Source organism: Dipodomys spectabilis, unplaced genomic scaffold, assembly GCF_019054845.1.
Source record: "Dipodomys spectabilis isolate Male_0828 unplaced genomic scaffold, ASM1905484v1 ptg000003l, whole genome shotgun sequence".
NCBI lineage: Eukaryota > Metazoa > Chordata > Mammalia > Rodentia > Heteromyidae > Dipodomys > Dipodomys spectabilis.
The window spans coordinates 5,770,956-5,795,842 of NW_024870680.1; the positions used below are offsets into that span (position 1 = coordinate 5,770,956).

Consider the following 24,887-nt stretch of genomic DNA (forward strand, 5'->3'; position numbering starts at 1 on the left):
TATGAAATAATCCACCATCCCTAGAGAACAAATGCAGAAAAACTGAGAAATCCAAAGCATGTAGCTCTTCCCAAAATAATTCATCAGAAATCTTTCATTTAGTTTATCAAACTGTTTCTAATAATTTTTTACCTTGTATTGTACCCATTGGGTGTTGTAGGTCAATTAAAAGCAATTTATCCAACATATTGTGGATTTATCTTCATTTTCTTCTTCCCTCTCTCACTACATGAATAAATGCCACTACTGTTGTCTGTAAAACTGGTCATGGGTACATGGAGCCTTATCATTCCCTCAGAAATTACATCAAGAATTGGGGCAGGTGAAGCCTCACGTAGCAGTGTAGACTGTGATCCTCTGTGAAGGAAACTCAGAATTTATCTCCAAATTCTATTCCTGTTTTATTTAGTGCTTACAATAGTTCTTTGTTGTTAAATTATATTAACATTTTTATGAAATTAAAACATTCCAGTTCTGTGCAGTCCACTTTTAAGTTCCAAGAATAGTCAAAGCCATGATATTCCTTAGATGCATTCTATCCAGAACAAGAAATGATCATGACTTTACCACTCAGAGTCACAAGATTGTGTTCAGTCTGCTCTTCAATTCTAAAATAACCAATTGGCTCTATTTCATTCCCATGCATCCTCACCTGACTGGTTTTTGGAAACAATCTCAGATAAACTATGCATAGTGCAATAAAGGCACTCAGAAATACACTATAAATAAGGACTATATGGCTGAACTAAACTGATGAAGGGAATTGGAGACAATACTGTGAGCATACATGGTGTGTGTGTGTGTATTTGTGTGTGTGTGTTTTGCACATGGCAGACAGTGCAGACACCTGCCTCTGTACATAGATGTGGTTTTGTAACACATTTACTACATTTGAAAGCTACTCAAATTCTACCTTTGTGGTTGGCCATCCAGAACTTATGGTAAAAATAGTTTTTCATATCTATCTCCCTCCTACTTCTCCCCCCCGCCCTGCCCCTCGCCACACACACTTATGGTATGTGCAGTTTTACAGACCAGTATAAAGATGGATGGGATTGCTTCTCACAACGGGAATGAAAATCCTTCCCAATGAAAACATCTGTCTCTGTTCAAGTCATGCCCAGTTATCCCCCAAAAGAAATGTTCTGATTAACTTTTTTTAAAGTCTTAAGATAGCAGTTTGTGTAGCAGATCTAATTAAGAAGTTTATGTAACAGATCTGCAGGGTTTTTTTTTTTTTTTTTCCTCCTTCTTCAACTGGGTTCTTTGAGCTCAGTTTGAGTGTTACCAGCTTTCACTATGCAACGGCCAAATGCTTCCCGGGCTGAGAATTATCAGCTCTTATGGGATACTATTGCTTCCTTAAAACAATGTGAACAAGCTATGCAAAATGCATTTATTCCGGTAAGGAAAACTTTTCTATTTTCCTACAGATGCTCTTATTTTTATCATTTGTACCTTTCATATCTATAGACAAATATATAACAAATTTGTTTTATGAATCTAAAGATACAGTATAGTTGCTACAGTTCTTGTTTAGGATAAATGTATGTCTGCTCTTATTTGCTCTGTGTGAAATATGAATTCTTAGTGTGGCTGAATATTGAAGAGAGGGAAAGAGTAAATAGTGACCCAAATGAACTCATCCTTCTAATGATACTGTTCCTAATACTAACGTAAACTAAAGAAAGTAGACAATATTGATATTCTTCATATTATCATTTGAAATAACTTGAAGTATCTATTTCCTGATGGGGGCTCCTAACATGACTTAACTTGCTTAGATATCTTTTACAGTTGGTTTTGACAGAGAGACCAAGAGGTTAAAACTTTGAAAATTACTGTGCTATGCTAATTTGAGTAAAATCCCCCATAACACTGCTCTTTAAAATAATGGTTTCTTTAGTAACGTAGTGATGCAGTATGTAGAGATTTGTAAAGAATCTGGATAAAACTTATAAAATTATAAAATGAATGAATAAATGAATTGATATTTTGTATTATAAAGTCTTGTTTGTGCTTATAATTTATCTAACTAGAGGGACCTCATTTGATAAGGTGAGGTGAGGTGAATTAGACTTGGAAAAATAATATTAAATTGTCTAATACCTTTAATTACACCTATTTTGAAGCAATGAGATATCCAATTAGGAATAAAAGAGTATTTGTAAAAAGTAAGCCTTGAGAAAATTATTTTGAGCCTTCTCAAAAGAAACATTATTTCTGACATCAAAACTAAAGATAAATGCTTCTGTGAACAATTGAAATGAATAAATATTTCTTGAAGTTCAAGTTATCTTAAGTGCCCCCCAAATTAGATGTTTTTGGGCTTTTCACAACAAATTGAGAATCCCATAAAGTTTCAAAAGCTACCTATATTTGAAGTTCTTTTCATTAAATCACTATATTCTAATTGGGTCTCTATAAGGTGATATCAGTTGTTAAAAATGTATAACATAATTTTTGTAAGAGTCTTTTAAACTGATGGTGTGATGGGAGGCTCTCTAAATCATTTTGAGTTATATTCTGTTTGGAACTAAAATCTGGTGAGCATAGTTCACTTCTCCTCTCTCTGTTTTTCTCTTCTTCCTTCATTTTCTCAAGGAAAGTAAGGTAGTCCTAATGAAGCTTCTTTCTTTCTTTGGCTAGGAGTAATTACTTCCTCCTTTCTTGTTCCTTGTATGCTCCTCTTAATTTGTCATCTCGCATATTATTGTTACATGTGTCCTTCTCTCTCTTTCTGTTTATCCTATAACTTTTTTTTTCGAAAGAGCTGAAAAAGAAAGCTGAAGAAATGAATCTATATTTATTTGTTTTCTTATTTCCCTGGCTTATACTCATTGATAGGAGAGGTGTATTTTCTCCTGAAGTCTGGCACAGAAAGATTGTTTGAGGGACATATAAGGAGCACATAAATCAGCCAAAAGAAGTCTTCAGTGCCAGGTTTTCCAGTTAATGGATGACACTTTTCATCCCTCATTGTGGTTAATAATGCCCTCATGAAATCATTTCTATTCAAATCCGTATAGAAGGAGCAACAAACCTTTACTAGGGAATTGTATGTTGTGAGTATATGGGGGAAGAGTATAGGCAGAGATATTTGGTACAGTAGAAAAATACTTCAGAAAAAGAGCCTTCTGATCAGTTCTCCTGGCTTGGGGGTACCAAGTTATAGCTCAGGTTTGACTACCTTAAAACTTTTACCAAAGATACTGGAAATTTTCTAATTTTTAAAATCTCCAATATCTTCACAATCTTTATTAATTTTATATAATTTTATGAAGACTTTCAAAGGAAAATATAGCCATTATTTAAATGTTATAAAAATAATGCTATTTAAATAGAACCTCAATTTATTTTTGTCAGCATATATAATTTAGATCTCATTTAAAATTCCCACTTTATTCCCTACTTTCTGTACTTTGTAGTCCAATGAAATATATTTTTCAAATACATATGCATTTATACATAACATATACATATAGCTATATGTGGCATTTTTGCTCAGTGAAACCATTCACTTTTTTTCCCCCCTGGTGTAGGGGAACTTGGGCTTGAACTTAGGGCCTGGCACTATCCCTGAGCTTCTGTGCTCAAGGGTAGTGTTCTACCACTTGAGCCACAGCTCCACTTCTGATATTTGGGTGGTTAATTGAAGATAAGAGTCTCATGGAGTTTTCTTCCCAAGCTGGCTTCAAACTGCAATCTTCAGATCTCAGCCTTCTGAGTAGCTAGGCTTACTGGTGTGAGCATTCAGTGCCTGGCCTAGGCTATCTTAATAAATCCCATCATACTGACTCTATTAAAAAATGACAATCTCTATGGCTCCATAATCTTGTGTAAATGGAGAAGTAGAGGCACATATTGATGTTGGTCTGTAAAGTTTCCAAGCAGGTAAATGTTCTGCGCAGATTCTGAGTATGAATTCATAGCTTGCCATTAGAATGAGTCAGGACATGGTCAGGATCAACTCAGACACCCAGAAAGCTATAGAGCATGTGGATTTCCAGCCAGTGTAGTTCTGTGGACCAACAAATATAAAGTCGTGATGTAGTCTTCTCCCAGAAAACTTCCCATAAAGTCCTTCAAAGTTTCAAAATTTTATTTCACAAATCATATTATCCAAAGTCTCAATCCAGGACAACAGCTGAACCCATGAGCCCTTGGTACAAAATAACAACATGGAATTTTCCATGGCCAATTTAAGCTCCTACATATTCCTCAGATATAGACACAAAGATATCTCTCATGAATCCCTATAAATTGGCTCTATAATTACAGCCATAAGGGCATCCTGCTAAATAGTCAACATCTTTCCAAATTACACAAATCAAAGACTGCTTTTTTATTCAAGTGATTAAATAGACTTATAAAGATAGTCTAATATTAGTGGTTCTTTACATTATTAGAGACCTGATGGTGTTCTTATTCTCTTATTATTTCATTTGGCTCACAGTTTATGTTCTCTGCCCACCACTATTCTACACCTAATATAAGGGCCCAAAGGAGTACCTACAAATATTGTGTGGTTCCATACTTTGTCAGAAACTTCACATCCCCTTGACAAAATACTACCCCTCTTTCTTTCATGCAGTGTACAAAGTTAGTTTCCCTGCTTCTGCTAGTTATCATATTTTCATTTGGTAAATAGTCACACTGGGATTCAGTGTATCCTCACTACATTTATGTTACACTATCATTCATCTTGGTACTAGATTATGAGATTCTGTCAATCAAAGAATGATTGGCAATAGTAGTCATTCAGCTCAGAAAGAAAAAAAAAACCTTAGACCTTCTCATGCAGTTTGCTAAGCCTTGGGAAAAATTTTTAAAAAATGATAAGTCATAAGGACCCCTGGTTGAAATTCTGCCCATATAAATTGCCAAATGAACATGCAAATCAACCTAAGGAGAGATACAAAAACTTTTTTGTCCCTAAGAATTACTCTAAGAGTTCAGAGTAGAGATTCGCTTTATAGAAAGGAGTTTCTCAGCTGAGTTCTGAAGGTTAAAATTTGACTTGCAGCACTGATGGAGAAAAAGGACACTCCAAGGGGAGTGAACACAAAGAGCACTAATTATGTGAATGAAACCCATTTTTCCTTTTACTCAACCAATAGTCAGTAAATACTCTCTTTAATGCCTGGACATTGTGTGAATTAAATCCATTTTTCCTTTTATTCAGCCACTAGTTAGTAAATACCCTCTTTAATCAGAAACTTCAGTGTGCCTGGACATATAACAGTTCAAATATAACAACAAAAAGGAAAACACAAGCCCAATTGTGGAGCATTTACACTCCAGTAAAAGAGAAAGACATTTAAAATAATGAGATGTATATCTATCGTACACTTTAGTGCTAGCCTATTAGCAATGATTATAGTATTCCTCACAATTGCAATTCAACCTTGCTTATATGCATACAGGTACAATTATTATCAAAATATTGTAACAACAGTAGTTACTGCAAATAAAAGAAAACATTCTTGCCCAAATATTTTCACACACAGTTAAGAATGCAACAAATGTAGAAGGGAAATAGGACACCCTGTGGTCCCAGAGAAAGACACAAAACAGAGATCCTGAAAGGAACTGGAGATATCATGAGCTGTGATTTTCTGTGTCCTTGAAAACTTCTATTTGTTAGTTTTAGCCCCTCAAGTGCCCTGCCTTTTTTTGCTTCCTGCCCTTTTTGCCTGTTAAATTCCAGTAGTGTCTAAGGTAGAGCAAATGGCCTCCTCCTCCTCCTCCTCCTCCTCCTCCCCCTCCTCCTCCTCCCCCTCCTCCCTCTCCTCCCCCTCCTCCTCCTCCTCCTCCTCCTCCTTTTTGTTGTTGGTTGTGGGGCCTGAACTCAGGGCCTGGGTACTGTTCCTCAGCTCTTCAGCTGAAAGCTAGTGCTCTACCACTTGAGCCACAGCACCATTTCTGGCTTTTTCTACTTATGTGGTGCTGAGGAATCGAATCCAGGGCCTCATGCATGCAAAGCAAGCACTCTACCACTGAGCCACCTTCCCAGCCTTAGCTTTCTATTCTTGCAACAAGGGAACATTAAGCAAGATAGGAACCAATTTGTGTCTATTGGCTCTGGAATAACATAGAACCCTTCAAGAAAGGGCAAAACAAAACTAGAGGCAGATAAGCAAGTCAGCTTATCACATTCCAGTAGAAGGTACAGGGTGAGGTTTTGTCCTTCAAGATTGTACTTACAGCCACCTCTACAAACTTTCCTTCATGTCCAATAACTATATGTTATACCTTCCCCCTCTTACTTCAACTTGGCTTAGTACCCACTGATGAAAAATGAGTAGGAACTCCACTTAGTCTCAACCTTCACAGATCAACATAAAATAATCTCTTCATCATTATCAGAGGGTGTGTCTGGGTTATAGAATCCAATAACCAATAAGGCCAGAAGAGCATCCTTCTGCATTTCTCCTTCACGTTCACCATGGGACTTTGCCTCTGCTTCCTTGTGCAGTTTTTCTGCTTTGTATTATAAACAGTGGGGTGGACCATGTGCATCTTTCCTTCCTGTTTCCTGTAGGGCTAACTACAGTGCTTTAAATAGGATGTTTGCTAAATTATCCTGGTTGGGCTGATTAATACTTAAGGAGTGAGAACTTAGACAGCAATGAGTGTGTAATGGGAAAATGAGGAAATGATTGTTCTTTTCTCAAATACATTCATAAAATCTGATTGCTCAGCTCCAGCATCTCCTGCCTCTGGTTCCTGCTTCAGAGCCTGCTGAGGTCAGCTGTAAATAGCATTTGTACAGTGGTGACTTTCAGTCCTCGTTCATGGTGTTCCCAGTGTGTTTTGTCCTTCCTGGAGTCTAAATATTAATTGACGTCTCATCTTCTATCATATTGGATTTGTTTCTCTATTTTATTCCTCTAACCTTTCCTTCATATCCTGCTAGTAGTACCCTAATCTTATCTAGCAGAAGAATCTGAACAAGGCTATTAATAGAATTCCTATTAGTTAAACAAATAAATACGACAATCTGTGGGGACACAAAATTTAAGGGGGTTGGGGAATACTAAAAGTATCTTGGGTAAGTACAACCACTTGACAATATTGAAACACTTGGAGATAGATCACTGTTACAATGCAATGGAAATGACTCTTTTGTGTTTGACCTTCCCTTCTACTGCCAAAAAACAAGAGCCTGCCACATGATCTTCTTCCAGCATGTAAACTGCATTGTGTTTACTGTTGGTTGCATACATCCTTGGAGTTCACAGAAAAGATAACACCAAGTATAGGATACCTCCCCTGTATTTCAATATTGCTCATTGTATGATGTTTTGTGTGGACTCATCAAGAAATGTATGGGCAAAGCTGTGTACTATTTACATAGAGTAAATCCAGCCTTTGCCGTTCCCAATTTCCTCACCTGGAAATTGCAAAAATAGGACACCAAATAATTTATTACAAAACATAAAATGTAACCACTTGTTCAGAGTTGATAATAACAGCCTTCTTCTATGTAGTAAAACAAAATTATAAACCGTAACACACATCCAAATTTTAAAACCCTTAATGAGCTAATACTATATATATTGTGCTCTTCAGCTCCATTGAGTTTTTTTCAACTTAATAAGAAAATGCTTAAGAACAATGAAATTTCTCATTTTTGTCTTGTAAAGAGACTAAAAATCACACTCTACCAATGCTTGCACTGTCATTGCTACTGCTGCTAAGCTACCACTATCACAATCCCTGTCTTCATTATATTTATTTTCTTGCTGTAATTTTCAGAGCGATATAAACTAGATTATTTTCCATTATAACTTTGCAAGGTAGCAAGACCATTTTGAATTATCCTCATTGTATTTATGTGAAAATTAAAGTTAGAAAATTGAAATGCCAGAATGAATCGGGGGTGGGGAATGTCTAGCCCACAGGCCATATGAATCGTGTGAAAGCACTTGGTACATGACAGGAGAAACACATATGCTCCCATATGCTTCTCATATGCTACCTGGCCTTCTGTTTTTTATGATTATTTTGTATAACCATCAAAAGATGTTTATAAATATCCACAAAGCCATAGGCAGAATGCAAGTTCCTCCTCACTGAGACATAAATGCAGTATTAGAATCCCAATATAGTGTATTTTTTGTTTCAGAGTCTCAGTAATTTTTAAGGCTGCAGGGTCACATGCTTATTCTGATTGCTTGTTCATGGATCTGCCACTTGAGCCATGCTCCAGTCTGGCTTTTTACTAGTTAATTGGAGATAGAATCTTATAAACTTTTATGCTTGGACTCAAAATCCCAGCCTCCTGAGTAGCTGAGATTTATAGGTATGAGCCACACGAATGTGACTCCAAATGTATACTGTTATAATTTGCAAAGTGTGTTTACATATTTTCTTCTCAAAGCATATGAGATTCGCTGAGAAAAAAATCATTCCATTTATATATGAACAATCAAGTAATATCATAAAAGGATAACATTCTTAATCAGATAGTTAAAATTCTGAGTCCCTTTATTGCTATTTTGGTGGTATTCAAAATTTAGTATTGAAACCACCAATTGTACAATCATTACTTAAGGTGGGCATAACCGTATAAGAGACTTAGAGAGTTATATAACCTGGCCAAGCTCATTGCACAGGGCTATCTATAACCAGCCCTAAAAGTTTTCTCTGCTTACTCTAAGTGCAAGGCTGTGAGGTGCTTATCCTCTCACATAAAACCACAAGGTACAAGAATCCCTGCTGAGTTGGGGGACCAAGGAGAAGTGACAAGATGTACACAAATGTGAAACACATATAGAAGTTACCTCCTTTCCAGTTAGTTACAGAAATACTTAGAAAACAAAATGAAACTTCTAGTGTCTTTGAGGTTGAAAATCCAGCAGACAAAGTAGTCTGATCCCTCAGAGAAGTAAACCTCAAACCTCCCGTCTCTCTAACTTGTGACAGAGCCTCTATGCACCAGAGAACAATTTCCCCTCTGTCTTTTTTCTCTTCCTCTCAATCTTTCGCTTGCTGTTTCTCTGTTTCTCTTCCAGCTCACAACAGCAGAAAGTAGATAATCTTTCATATTTACCTTGAAACACATTGTTACTACAGCATTAGCTTGGGCTAATAGGAAATCAAGCCAGCAAGACCCTCTCTTTTTGGAATAATGGGAAGTGGGAAAGCCACTGGAAAACTCTGAAGCCAAGTGTTCACTGTCACACTGGGAAGCTAAGACAGCTGTGGGGCTAGGAACTGGTTGGCATTTCAGACCCACAGATTTGTAGGCACTTGGCTTGTAGAACAAAGAGTCCATTTCATGACATGTATAAACACATCTCAGAATATTTTGACACCAGAAATGCCATCCATTTTAGTAAACTTCTGTTTTTCTAGTGCATTCAGTTCCCTTCATATCTCTTTTTTCCTCTGTTTTCCTTGTTTTCCAACATGGACATTAATTCTCAAGGAAAACTGAGGGGAAAGATCATTCGATTCTGAGATGTTATCATGATTGTAAATAAAGAAAACACAACAAAAATATTCTCCATCTTGTTCCTCTTGCAACTTGTGGCATCTTTCCGAGGCCAGTCTTGGGACATCTCACAGACCTTAGACAGGAACAAATAATAGATTGATAGTAATTATACAATAAGTGAACGTGCAATTCCTCTTGTTCTCATAATTTCTGCTCTTACACAAAATAAATATTTTAAGATGTAGAATATTTTAATACAGGTCTTTGCATGAAATTTTCAGACATACGTGTATGATTTTCTATCAAAATTATGAGTTGTGGGAAAGGAAGGGGGATTTCTTTTCCCTACAGTTAAAGCTTTGAACATAGGGAAAGTAAGGATGGAAGCAAGAGTTTGGTGAGTATTCCCTGCTTCACTTCAAGTCTTTTTAGAAATTTAATAGATTCTTGTTGTTGATTATATGAACTTCTGGTTTGTTATTTTCCGTGTGTGTATGTGTGTGTGTGTGTGTGTGTGTGTGTGTTACTGAGGACCAGACCTAGGGTTTTGAATATGTGAAGAAATGTGCTCTTCCATTGATCTGCATCGCATCCCCTCTATTTCTTCAAGCCAGAAATAACTTGTATAAACAAGGAATAACTATACAGCCTAAGACAACAGACTAAGAGATCCTAAGTGGATTTTCAAGGTGCCATCTGTAAGGCATGTCAGAATTTATCCTTGAGCTACTTTATTAGAAACCCTTTTTATATCATTGATCTTTATTTAATGTAAGTTTTCTGACTTTATTTCAATTTGCCTTTCTTTATATAAATGAGTCTCATTGGTAAAAGCAGAGGGAGTCATTTCCCTGAAGGAAGGATTTATTGCATTTCTGACTCCCCACCCCCAGTATTTCCCAGCAATGTTCAATGCCTAATGAGTGAAATCAGATCCTTGAGGAACCATGGATTCTTGAGGTCATCCATTTCACTGCTTCTTCCTAGATACTGAAGTAAATGGAAAGGCTCCAGAGAATTCTGAAATACTGAATCTATTGGGTTCAAAACTGAGATCTCTTGGATTTCAAGCAGCCACCTTTATGCTAGGGACACTGTTCCTTAATTGTGTTGTAACTACTTCCAGGAAGATAGTGAGCCAGACCTTTGATACCCAGGCAAAAGTTACCTAGGATCTATTCATAATCTGTTAAAGAGAGTATAAATAACGTAAAACATTATTTTATATGAGAACTAGATCCTTGTATGATTAAAATACAAGAATTAAATTCATGTTATTTCAAAGAACTTTCTAGTTTGGGGTAGGCTTTTGGAGGCACATCTATCTCATTTGTCTACAACAGGTACTATATTCTGTACATGCCATTTTGCTTTATTCATAATCTTTGAATGTTTAACCTTTTCCCAAACTCCATGCTTCCTGACATCTACCCAACTCCTTTTGAAATATACTGTGGGAGTCATAACTTAGAGCAGGTAGTGCTGCCTGCAACTGCCTTCCTTGTTATACACAGGGTGGTGATAAAGCAAGATTATAGATCTGAAGTCAAGATGGGTTCCAGATACCCATTCATGGACAACACAAGGCTGTGTAACAGAAACTTACCAAAAGGAAGTCACTGCCCTTTCTACACATTTCACTAATCTGTTGTGCCAGCTCCTAACTCATGAATTCTATCTCTTATTGCTCTTATTCTAGCTCCATAGGTCTAAAAGTTATCTGTACAGTATTTCCCAAGCAGTGTTAGAAATACAGCTGGGGTGGCTGTTGAGTAAGAGACAAGGGTTCTACCCTCAACAATGGATTACAGTTTCATTAACTAGGTATGAATTCCACACATGACCAATTAGCTATCAACATTTACTAGACCAGAAAGAAATGTTTCTTAGCAATTCTATACGCTTTCATGGAACTTAATTTCCTCAATATTTATAATTCACTGTGTGTCAATATTATGTCAATAATAAGTAATTTAAAATGTGAGGGAGGGAATGGATAGATCAAGTGCTAGACTGACTTTGGATACTAGAAGCTTGCATAGATGACCTTGGAAATTAGATTTACCTTGCAGGAGAGATAGAATTTGTTTAGTTGATAAGAGTGGGACCGTGCATGATTCAGAATGTGGAAAAAGGAAGAAATAAAGAAATGGTGGCAGTTTGAACACGTGTGTGTTTGGAATAGTGAAAACTGGCTAACCCATTGGAAGAAAGGAGGAAAGACAACTAAACAGCGACCATTTCTTCATTATTTGTGTGCAAGGCCCTGATAAATTTTCAACAGAAGAACCATGTTATTGACAGCTTCCTGAGAATCCTGGTACCTAAATCTGGACAATGCAATTGCCAAGATTAGAGCTCTTTGGTAGCCTAGCGACAAAAAGCAGATGGTATCCACATGGATCTTCCAGGAATAGCACCACTTGGAGTGAATCAGTGAATTAAGTAGGTATGGTTATTGTGGCGTGAGACACATTGTCTGAACCACATCTGAGAAGGCTAATGGTTCCAATTTTCAGGGGATCTTTAGAGAACAATTGAATAAATAAAACAGATTTGTAAGGTCTCAGTGAATTCATGGGATTTGAGGTATCACAGCTTCATGGTAAGGAGCATAGTGCTTAAAACCTGGATTTGACATCCAACTTTGTTCTAAACATCTGAATTTTATAAGTTCAGTGAATCACTGTGGGCCTCTGTTTGATTATCTTTAGACAAGGGAAAACCATACCAGTCCCTCTTGGGTTTGTAAGGAATAAACAATAAAACACAAGTACAGTAAGCCAGCTTTATTTGTTGATTTATTACCAAGCTTAGTAAAAAAAAAAAAAGATCTAAATAAAAAAGAATTTCCAAAATAGTTACAAACTCATGTGTGTATTACACAGCTCCACTAATGTGGAAAAGCCTATCGGTCTCACACTATAACTGTGCTTAAATTGTTGTATGGTCTTCTTTTTTTTTTTTGGTCGGTCATGGGGCTTGAACTCTGGGCCTGGGCACTGTCACTCAGCTCTTCAGCTGAAGGCGAGCGCCCTACCGCTTGAGCCACAGCGCCACTTCCGGTTTTCTAGTAGTTTATTGGAGATAAGAGTCTCACAGACTTTCCTTGCCCGGGCTGGCTTTGAACAGCGATCCTCAGATCTCAGCCTCCTGAGTAGCTAGGATTACAAGCGTGAGCCATCGGCGCCCGGCTGTTGTATGGTCTTCTGAGTGTTTCTTTGTCCTTAATTTTTTGAAAATACTCACTTCAAAAATCAAGGTAAAAGTTAATGTACTTAGCTGAAGTGATAAAATGAAAACTTCAGATTTATAGAAAACTGGATAAAGCCTCCTCAGTGCCTTACTGAACTCTAAGTATCCTGAGCATTCGCAGGTTTTCCTCAGTTGGAGTGTCCTTGCAACTATATTCTACAGAGACCCAAAGGCTATTGTAAAGAGCTTACTGTTTTTTTCCCAGACACACAGTGGGTACTTGGTTAAGCAGTATTAAGTCAGTTCCAGCTTCCTATGGGAATTAAATGAATACATTTTCAAGGTATAAAAGTGCTATGTGGGATGTAGTACAGTGGCAAAACACTTGCCTAGCAAATGCAATATCTTGGGTTCAATCCCTAATAAAGAAAAGACAAAAAAGAAAAGACAAAAAGTTGCAGTTTAAAAAATGTTATTGGTAAGCTGGACACTTGAAGTACATGCGTGTAATACAATTATTCAGGGTAAGACCTGAGGAACATGGTTCAAAGCCAGCCGGGGCAAAGAAGCCCATGAGACTCTTATCTCCTGTTAAGCACCAGAAAAGGCAGAAGTGGAGTTGTGGTTCAAGTGGTAGAGTGCTGGACTTGAACATAAAAGCTCAAGGATAGCCCTTAGATCCTGAGTTCAAGCCCCAAAACCTGCACCAAAAAAAAATACCATTGGTGCTGGATATAATGTAATTATTAATTATCTGCAGACTTTTGGTTAAACATTATGTTAATATAATAAAGGTACAAGATGAAGTCTTTATAACTCATCATTCAAATAATTTCTATTTCTATATCAGTAAGACTGATTCTAGGGAAAATACATAGATATAAGAAACTCATTTTGATTCCATGTTTTCCTCTTTCTCCAAGACACTTATCTTTTCTGTGCTGAAGAACTGATGACCAACTTGCCCTAAGGTCTTCACAATACCAGCCATTTTCTGGAAAAAAAATACACTAACTTCTGTTTTTTCTTATTTTGTTTTGTTTGTAGTGCTGATGGTATAACCTAGAGCCTCACAGATAAACGCTTCATCTCTGCACTTTAATCCAAGGCCACTTACATTATGTTTTAAAGGACTAAAGAGGGATAGAAACGCTTTTCCCAAAGGGATACAATACTAAGGATGGTTTTTCAGGTATCAATAAATCTGTTTTGGGTAGAACAGACTTCTTAGCTATCAAATAATTGTTAATATAGTACAGAACCAAATACTATGCTGTTCTGAGTTATGTATATGAGTAATGGTTATGAAGCTTGTTACAAAACAGAAGCTTGTCATCTTGGTCCTGCTACATTTAAATCTAAGGCAACCTACTTAACATCAATTTCCTTAATTATAAAATAACCATAATGCTATCTTCATCATTAAGAGAATTCCAGTAAGCAGAGTTTTATGGAGTTCCAGTCAAAACCAGAATACGCTATTCATTCTTCCTTTTTTTCTGAGGGAGGCCAGTGGTAAGCTAAGTTAGTTAATCATCCACACATTTATTCCTGTTAGGGAAAACAACCCAGATCTTAGCTTCTTCCAAAGTGGCTCTCTTGGCCATAGCCACTTACTTGAAGTGAAGTCTGGCTCCCTAAACCCTCAAGCATTCATGAAGTATTCTCACCCATCATCCTGTCCTACCTCGATTCCCTTTCCTGTGAAGGTGGAGCTTCCCTTACTGAAGGTTCAGGTGACAAGCCAGAGCTAACTGATGAGATTAGCAATGATAGGCCTGCAGCTGGGATGGATCAAATCCCACCCATCTATATGGTCATGTGGAGAGGGAACACAAGAAAATGTTTAAAAAAAAAACAGAAAAGCAATCAACACAGTAATAAATAAACTACTTTACATTTATAGACCTTTCTTTTGCTTCACATGCATTATGTTTCCACCAAACTTATTGAGAAATAGGTTAACTGGAAAAATAGCATTGTCCCATTTTTTAAAGTAGGGGTTTGCAAGATATTAAGGGACCTAGAAATCCTGTGAGAATTGGGAAATTGAATCTGAGTCAGTAAAAGGAGAAATTTCAGACTGTAGAAGAGGTTTTCAGGCCAAAATTAAAAACGCATTTTAGCGCTGGTTGCCTGGGAAAAAAAAGAAAAGTAAAAACCTCAAAGTAATCCGGAGATGTTGGGAGTTACTATCATGTGTTCTGGAACTAGAAACTAGTTGAAGCACTTTAGGTTTATCACCTTAGATAAGTTATTTCAGTCATTTTGGACCACCTTCCCTCCATTATTCTCTCCCTCTGTTTCTTCCTTCCCTTTCCTTTTTATTTATTTTCTGGTGCTGATATTAGGGTTTGAACTCAGGATATGAACACAGTGAGTTAGCTTTTTTGCTCAAGGGAGTGCTTTGTTACTTGTGCTACAGTTCTACTTCAGGCTTGTTTGTGGGTTAATTGGACATAAGAGTCTCATGGATTTTCCTGCTGGGGCTGGCTTTGAACCGTGATCCACAGAACTCAGCCTCCTGAATAGCAAGGATTACAGGCGTGAGCCACTAGCACTCAGCCTTTGACTTTATTTTAGAGTTAGCCATGGAGATTTTCTGGAGAACATTGTAAAAATTAAATCCTTACACTGATATATCTTAAAGGTTCAATATTCCTGGAGCATAATAAAACTTCTGTAAGGCTTAAAACTCCCTTATTTTTGTTTTCATTGTTATTCCCACCTCAGGTTTAACAATTAGGGCATGCCACTTCCTTTCTCCATCTTCATTTTCTTATTTATAAAGTGAAAGAGTGGAATTCGGTGTTCCTTCAGATTTCAGCTTTAAATTTTCCTTGACTCTAGAGTCTGTGTGTTCTGTTCTTTCCTCTTTCATACAATAATCTTTCTGTCTTTAATTAGTCATATACCAAATAGTCTCTTTGGGGAATATTTTTAATAAGTTTTTTATTGTGAGAATACTGTGCAGAGGGGTTACAGTTACATGAGCAAGGTAATAAGTATATTTCTTATCAAGCATTGTTGCCTTCTCCTTTGTTTTTCCCCTACCATCCCTTCCCTCTCACCTCCACAATTACACTCCCCCTATCTCCCCAACCTAAATTGTAAAGCTAGTTGTTCAACAGTGTCTTGTACATCTCGTTACAATGGGTCAACATGTATTTTAACATTTTGTTTTTCCCTATTTTAACATTTTGTTTTTTCCCTTCCCCTCCCCAAATTATACCAACATCAAATATAGTAAAAACAGGAGTTATAAGTTTCCCTATGACCCAGCAAACCCACTTTTGGGCATTTACCCAAATGATCACAAGCAAGACCATACTAAAGCTACCAGCACAACTATGTTTATTGAAGCATTATTTACCATAGCTAAGATATGGAACCAACCCAGATGCCCCTCAGTAGATGAATGGATCAAGAAAATGTGATATATAGATAGATAGATACAGATATAAAATATATATCTGTATCTATCTATATCTATCTATATATACATATATCTATAGATATAAAATATATATCTATAGATATATATAAGATATATATCTATAGATATATATAAAATATATATATCTATAGATATATCTATATATCTATAGATATATCTATAGATATATATTTTATATCTCTATCTATCTATATATCTATCATGGAATTCTATGCCTCCATCAGAAAGAATGACATTGCCCCATTTGTTAGGAAATGGAAAGACTTAGAAAACATTATATTAAGTGAAGTAAGCCAAGCCCAAAGAAACATAGGATCTCATGCTTTCCCTTATTTGCAATAACTAGTATATGTCTGGGACAAGCAGAAAAGGTCAAAAGCTATATATATGAAAAGATAGGATGAAGTTAAGTGAAATGAACCCCAATATAGGGACACAAGTGGTTTTTTTCTTTCTTGCTATTGTTTCTAACATATTTATAAGGTACCATGTGATTTTTGTTGTTGCTTTGTATGTCTCTCTTTGGGGAATTTTTAAAGGACCGAGTGAGCTTTTATGTGCCTGGGAAAGTGGCCTTTTCTTGAGAAATGCCTCCTGCAGGCCAGCTCACAGCGTGTACTGGGTCTCAAGAATCAGGCACAGTGGAGTGGAGGGTGCTTAGACTCTTAGGATCATGCTACATAGGACAAATTTGGTTTACATTGACTCTGTGTAAGTTGATGATCAATAGAAAAAAATAAGATGCAAAGAGATCTAGTAAAGTTTGATTTCACCACAAGCATCAGTATATAATGAAATTAGGTCCCTTCTTGGGTTCAAAGATCTATTTTTCAGCTGCATGACTTCAGATAAGTTATTTAAGCTCCATTTCCTCACCTATTAATTGAGAATGATAGTTCTTTCATACAGCTGTGTGAGGATGAATTAAGTTAATTTATATAAGCAAAGTACTATTTAAGTGCATATTCTTATTGTTATTTATCCATTTCTGTTTGCCTGTGTATGCTGGGCCTGTGGCTTAAACTCAGACCTGGATACAATCCCTGAGCTTTTTTGCTTGAGGTCAGTCCTCTACTGCTTGAGCCACAGCTCAAAATCTGGCTTTTTGGTTGATTAATTGGAGGTAAGATCTCATGGTATTTTCCACTCAAGCTAATATTCAACCACAATCCTTATATCTTGGCCTCCTGAGTAGCTAGGACTATAGGCATAGCAACTTGATACCAGTGCCATCACTAAATTAATGTCTCATTTAGGTACCATAACCCAGCTCTGGTAAGTAAAGCTTTAAATTACTGATAGTTGTAGGTGGTAAATTCAATAGGAATAAGATTCTGATTATCCTTAGGGATGCTGGGCCTCATCCCAACATATTGGGAAGGAGAATGAATAGAGAATTTCAATTCCAAGAGAAATAACAAAAGAGTACACTTCAGGAAATGGAGAAAGTCTTTCCTTCCAACCATGTTGCATTTTTACTTAATTTTTTAAATATATTATTTTTTACATTTTTAGTGTAAAAATACTGTACAGAGGGGTTACAGTTATATGAGAAAGATAATGAGTACATTTCCTATCCAGCATTGTTGCCTCCTCCTTTGTTTTTCCCCTACCATCCCTTCCCTCCCACCTCCACAACTACACCCCCTAATCCCCACCTCCCACCAATGTTGTAAAGTTCATTTTCAACATAGTTGCTTGTACATCTCATTGTTACCATGAGTCAACCTGTATCTCTATTTAACATTTTGTTTTTTTTTCCCTTCCCCTCCCCGAATTAGAGAAGTGTATATACAAGATGCAGGGTACCAACATCTAATACAGGGGTTATACCATGGGGGAGGAACATACAAAGAAACAAAAAAATCACATGGTACATTATAGACATCACCCCATTTGTTAGGAAATGGAAAGACTTGGAAAAAATTGTATTAAATGAAGTAATCCAGGCAAAGAAACATAGGTCCCATGGTTTCCCTTATTTGCAATAACTAGTTCATGTGTAGCACAAGTAGAAAAACTCAAAAGCTATATCCATATAACCATATAAGATGATGTTAAGCGAAATGAACCCCAAGATAGGGCCATATTTTTTTTCTTGCTATTGTTTCTAAATATATTATCTTTAACTGCATAAAGGAGTTGCTATTTAACAAAGTAGATTAAAAATATTGTTTATATTCTTGATATTGGCTATTCTCACTGGGGTGATATGGAATCTCAGTGTTGTTTTGATTTGCATTTCATTTATGCCCATAGATGTTGAATATTTTCCCATATGTCCATTGGCCATTTTGACTTCTTCATCTGAGAAGTGTTTTGTGTGTGTGTCTGTATGTTTTTCTTTTGTTGGTTATGGGGCTTGAACTCTGGGCCTGGGCACTGTCCCTTAGCTCTTCAGCTCAAGACAAGCACTCTACCACTTGAGTCACCACTTCTGGTTTTCTGGTGTTTTATTGGAGATAAAAGTCTCATGAACCCTTTCCTTTGCAGCCATGCTTCTTTACCACATGCTGCAGGGGCAGCAGTTCAGTAAATAAACTTCTACGCCTGTCTGAAAAAAAAAAAAAAAGAGTCTCATGAACTTTCCTGCCAGGGCTGGCTTTGAACAGCAGTCCTCCAATTTCAGCCTCTTGAGTAGCTGGGATTACAGGCATGAGCCACCAGCACCTGGCTTAGTGTTTATTTAGCTTATTTGCTTGGGTTGTTGATTCTTTGAGGGTTTAGTGTCTTAAGTTCTCTGTATATTCTGGATAGTAGCCCATTGTATTATGTGTAGCTGGCAATACACCAAACTGTGCTGCATTTTTATTTCCAGAATAATGCCAGCATGAAGGAGTGTTAGAAGAAAAGTTAACACAAAAAATAATTTTGAGTTAAATCCTAACTTATTCAATATTTAATGCTGAAGTCTCAGGTCAGATCAGACAGAGTACAAATGTAACACTAACATTCTACTTTCCTGATTGGCATTAGGATATGGTCTAATTAGAGCTCACCCTGATGGCTGCCCTTTGTATGAACTTTAAAGCTACATGTCTATTAACACGATTAACATGGTATCCTGTGGTAGCTTATTTAAGTCATCTAATATATACTTTGAGCTTCTGGGAACTTCATCATTCACAATAAAAACTCTTTCATGGTGATAGGGGAAAAACAAAGGAGGAGGCAACAATGCTTGATAAGAAATGTACTCATTACCTTGCTCATGTAATTGTAACCCCTCTATACGGTATTTTCACAATAAAAAAACTTATTAAAAAAAGAAATGTTCTCATTACCTTACTCATATAACTGTAACCCTTCTGTACAGAGTGTTTACAATAAAATAAAATTAAAAAACTCTCTCATTACACACATTCACACACACACACACAGTAGACTTCTTTTAAAACTTGATGGCTTCTATTTTGCTTCAAATGATCATACCATGATATTTGCAAGAGTCATTTTAGGACCTATTTCCCATAAATAAACAAATAAAGTTCTGCTTGCTTAAGAGTATCACCCTATTAGACTGAGAAGGTGAGCTAAAGGTACTGGGCTCCAAACATAATTTATGTGTTATTCTTCCTTATTTTGCCTTCTGTCTAACTTGGCTTACTGACAACTGCTTGCCTTCTACTTATATTTTCTAGGTCAGTTGAAATCCCTAATTAATTTCTTACTGTAAATTTAACCATTCACATTGTTTCTTTAACTAGTTCACTTGATGAACTATTGAATTCTCTCTCTCTATGTTGCTTCTTGAAAGTTTAGACTCAGTACTGGAATCAGTCTTTTGGCCCTCCCTTAGTTAGCCTGTACTTCCAGGTGTAGGTTTCTCAGGGTTCCTTGGTACTCATCCACTATATTGCCTTGCCAGCAGTTTGCTAGAGAAGGCTGCTTCACTGATCCTTGGGCTGAGACTACCTGCTCCCGCATAAGGTATAGACCAGATCTGACACTTAGAAAATATGAAGGTATAGTCAGCATCAACAATTAAGATCAATGAATTCTTTGAAGTGCTGCATTCTTTATGTCAGATTCATCATGAAAAACATTCTCATGGTAATAAACAATAAAAGTTTATCTTATACTAGTCTAAGCAAAGTTACTAATGTAATCTAAAGAATATTTGAAAATCCCATGAAATTTAGTGGTAGAATGGTAGCTGGATTTCATGAATAACTTTAATAATTTAATTTTTACTAGTATTCTTTCTGATTTCATCTTGATTTGTTGTGATTATTTTTATTCTTTCTTCTGAGTTTTCCACATGGAAGAGAATGTAATGTGAAAGGAAAACCACTTGCTTTTTATTGTTTGGGTTACCAAAGAAAGATTTCTTTTTCTTAATCCCTTATAGTTTCAAAAATGCCTGCCCTGATTTACATAAAGGCAAGCCTTGAATTCCTTGATTAAAAGAGTTTTCCTTTGCAGATTTGTCATGTCTCTTTTCAGTAAGTAGAATAAACAGTGAAGAGAGGGGTGGAATCTACTGAGTCACCAGTTTAATTTAGGGGTTAAATGAAAGAGGATAACTGAGGTTGTACTGGAGAATAAAACCAGGAGGAATCCATGAAAGTCATAAAAGAACTGGTTTTTAAGACTCAAAAAGCAAACTTAGGTCACACTAAGACTAATTTCTGACAATTGCAAAAGTGAACAGAGAAACAGTATGCAAGGTAAATTTGGGGAAGGTCTGAAATTCTCACCAAATAGTGAGAAGAGCTCACTCATAGCCCAAGCCTACTCCATCCTTCCTGTGTTACTGACACCTTATTTATTTTTGGTGGGGGGGGGGGGGGAGGCAATCATGGTCTTTGAACTTGGGGCTTTGTGTTTAGTTTCTTTTTGAGGCTAGTGCTCTACCACTTGAGCCAAGACATTGTTGGCTGTTTTGGAGATGCAATCTTATGGACTATTCTACCTATACTGGCTTTGAACTTCAGTCTTCTGCTTCAGAGCCTCCTGTGTAGCTTGGGATAAAAGCAGTTGGATTTTTATTCTTTGCTTATATATGTGCCACTGAGGGGCTGAAGCAGTGCAAACAAACTTCTGGTCAGACATTCTGGAGAGGGTTGAATCATGCAGTAAAAACCAAGGAGAATCTTCAGAGGTCCTGGTATAGAAACACAGTGGGGTTGAATGTGTCTCATAAGAGCCCACCACAGCATCTTTTTGGGGTTTACAACAGAGAAAACTAATGTCAACTGTATGTAATCATGTGTGTTCCTATAATCTATCCATCTTGCCTGTTCCTGAATTTGTACTGTAGAAATTAAGTATCATTTGTGGCTTCTGTTTAGTGTTTTAACACTTAAAAGGATCAATGAGCTTCTATTACACCAAAATTCTACATACCCTAGATCTTACACTGATGGACTAAAGAACTTTATTCTTCAACTTTGAAATTGTGAATTATTGTTTTACAAAAATTTGGATTTGTTTTTTTATTTTGCCTGTCCTGGGGGCTTGAACTCAGCCTGGGCACTGTCCCTGAGCGCCTTTTGCTCAAGGCTAGTACTCTACCACTTGAACCATAGCACATTTCTGGATTTTTCTGTGATTAATTGGAGATAAGAGTCTCACAGACTTTCTTTCTTTGATTCTCGATCCCCAGATCTCAGCCCGCTAAATATGAAGGATTATAGGCATGAAAGACCAGAGCTCAGCTAAAAGTTTGGATTTCAAGTGATGTGATAAAAATTATTTAATATTAAATAATAAAAATAGTCACAGTATTGTTTGTAAAGTGATTATGGATCATCTCTAAACTGTTGCATAAATCTTGTCATAAATATCACTTTCTTTTTTACCCTCATCTGTGCTTTCCAGTTACATTTAATCGATAATTTCTGAGGATTTATTGACTTTCTTCTATGCATTCTAATATTATGGAGAATTCTAGAGAAGAATACAATCTTTGTCAGTTTTTAACATATTAAAAAGATCAAATTTCCTGATAGGAAATGAGAAAAAAAACAGCATAAACAGAAATATCTTACTAGACTTGCATAGGAAATGGACTTATGTATAGAACTTATTTCTGTAATAAATTAAGATAACCTATATGAAGAAAAGCCAAAGTCCCCAATCAATTCAGTATATATTCATTAATCAAAGCCCTAGTAGATATAGAGAGGAATAGAAATATTGGATATAACACTTGGTGAGTTTTCAGTTTAGTCAAGCATGTGAGACATAGTCCTTTTGTGTGAACTATAGGAACCAAGTAGCATAAAAGTGGTGTCATCAAAATTGGAAAATAAAAAAAATGTACATGTTCAAACTTCATAAAATTGCTTTAAATTTCTAAACTGCTGGGTTCCTAAAGCAACTTTTGCCTCTATGGTAGTCTTTGCTTTACTGTGTTTCCTAGGATACTCTAACAAAGAGATCTGTCACAGTCACCAAGATGGCAGGGATCACAGAGCACTTTAGTGGAAGTGGCTTTTGATGTTAAAAAAAAAAAAGGCAATATTCAAACTTCAATTATTTTCCTTGAATTTAAGTGTTCTCATCTGTAACATGGGGACAGTGCTAATACTACCTCATCAATATGGCTTCCTGGTTATTATATGAATATACACATATTATGAATACTTAATCGTAACAATGTTATTACTACAGTTATTTTTTAGCAGACTAAGTACAGTTGGAGGCATTAGGATAGCATTAAATATTATGTGGTCTAGCTTAAAAACTAAGAGTAAACTTGTAGTCTTTAGGAATGCTTAGCAATTTTTAGCACTAATCCTGAAATTTAGTTTACAAAACACATTGGTTTGGACTAGTTCACACTGGGTCCCTGGGCCAGCAAACACCTTGTACCCATGCTCGGCCCCGAGCTAGTTGGCCAGAACTCGGTCAGGACCCAGGCAGGGAGCTGGAATGCAGGGGGGTCACTCCTGCTGGCCAGCTGCTGGGCCACTCCTGCTGGCCAGCTGCTGGGCCTCTCCTGCTGCTTATCTTCGGGCCGCTTCTGCCATTGGGTCACCTGGTGGCTAGGCGGCTCCCACCATTGGCCCTTCCTGCTGCTTGGACATTAAGCAGTTCCCCTGCCAGACCTCTCCAGCCACTGGTCTGCTGCATTGCTTGTTGGTTGCTGGGTGGCGCCCTGGAGATTCTCCGGGCCTGGGTGCTCAGGTGGCTCCTGGCTGTTCTGTGTCAGCTTCATAATGTTGCAGGCTGCTGCTGCGTCCTGGAAGCCAAGGCCGCCATCCATGTTGCTGGAGTGGGATGGGGAGATGAGGGGAGCGCTTTGCGCGATTTTCCATCCTTTTGTGCACAAGTTAGGAGATTTTTTTTCCCATTCCCGTGACTCTGCTGTTTACGTATTTGAGGAGAAGGGTGTGGTGGGACCCCATCTCTGTGGTTAGAGAGCGGGGAGCCATTCCCTGTTGTTTGGCTGCCCTCTTACTTCCTCCTGGATAGCCTGCCCAGTGTGAACTGCCCAAATCAACCCAGGGTTCCCACTTGTCAGGTGCAAACAGCCCAAGCTGGGGCCATGGCCTAGACAGTCTCTGAACCCAAATGCCTAAATCACAACAAAAGATTACAAGATTCCTGAGCAATCCAGACAACAAATTAATCCAATAGCCAACAACAATCCAGGGAAGGACTCCAGTGAGAATGAAGAAGAGCTGAAAGACAAAAGAAGCATTAGCCAGGCACTGGTGGCTCACGCCTCTAATCCTATCTACTCAGGAGGCTGAGATCTGAGGATCATTGTTAAAGCCAGCCTAGGCAGAAAAGTCCATGAGACTCTTATCTCCAATTAACCAAAAGGAACCTGGAAGAACTGTGGACTGAGAAGGTGACTCAGTGGTAGAGCGCTTGCCTTGCATGCATGAGGCCCTGAGTTCAATTCCTCAGCACCACATAAGCAGAAAAAAAAAAAAGCCGGAAGTGGCGCTGTGGCTCAAGTGGTAGAGCGCTAGCCTTGATCTGAAGAGCTTAGGGACAGTGCCCAGGCCCAGAGTTCAGGCCCACGACCGGACCCCCCCAAAAAAAGAAATAAAAAAAAAAAAGAAACATGAAGTGGCTCTGTGGCTCAAGTGGTAGAGCTCTTGCCTTGAGCTTAATAGCTCAAGGACAGTGCCCAGGCCCAGTGTGCAAGTCCCGTGACTGACCAAAAAAAAGAAAGAAAGAAAGAATTGGTCAAATAAAACGGGGAGATCTAAAAACAACTTCAAAAGTGCAAAGAAATTACAAAATCCAAGACTCCCAGAAAGATACAGAGAGAAAAATAGACAAGTTAGACACTGCATTAAGCCAGGTCCATGGTTTCCCTTATTTGCAATAACTAGTGTATATCTGAGACAGAAACAGTCAGATAAGTTGATGTTAGGCCAAATGAACCCCAAGATAAGGACTCAAGTGGTTTTTCTTTCTTGCAATTGTTTCTAACATATTTATAAGATATTTCTTTGTTGCTTTGTATGTCCCTCCCCCAAGGTATAACCCCTGCTTTCACTGTATTTGATGTTCATATAATTTGTGGAGGGGAAGGGAAAAAACAAATTGTTTAAATAGGGATACAGGTGGACCCATTGCAACAATGAGATGTGCAAGACATTATGTCAAAAAACAAACTTTACAACTTTGGCGCTGGGGGTGGGGGTGAAGATGGGAAGGGATGGGAAGGGGAAACAAAGGAGGAGGCTGCAATGCTTGATAAGAAATGTACTCATTACCTTGCTCATGTAATTGTAACCCCTCTGTACGGTATTTTCACAATAAAAAAATTAAATGGACACAATGAGAACTGATTTCAGAACTATAAAAGGTTTAATTTCCAAA

The 24,887-nt window shown here is 37.3% G+C and overlaps 1 protein-coding gene across 11 annotated transcripts in view; it reads left to right on the forward strand.

The window, feature by feature from the left end:
- Dlg2 (discs large MAGUK scaffold protein 2) overlaps positions 1 to 24,887 on the forward strand; it is a 2,085,086-nt gene that overhangs the window by 1,298,235 nt on the left and 761,964 nt on the right. For 3 of the 11 annotated variants that reach the window (XM_042686508.1, XM_042686526.1, XM_042686536.1), the window contains exon 1: positions 1,300 to 1,404. The exons of the other annotated variants lie outside the window; for them this stretch is intronic. In XM_042686508.1, the coding sequence (XP_042542442.1) occupies positions 1,300 to 1,404 (105 nt within the window). Of the gene's footprint in view, positions 1 to 1,299; positions 1,405 to 24,887 lie in introns of those variants that run through there. 11 annotated transcript variants of the gene reach the window in all.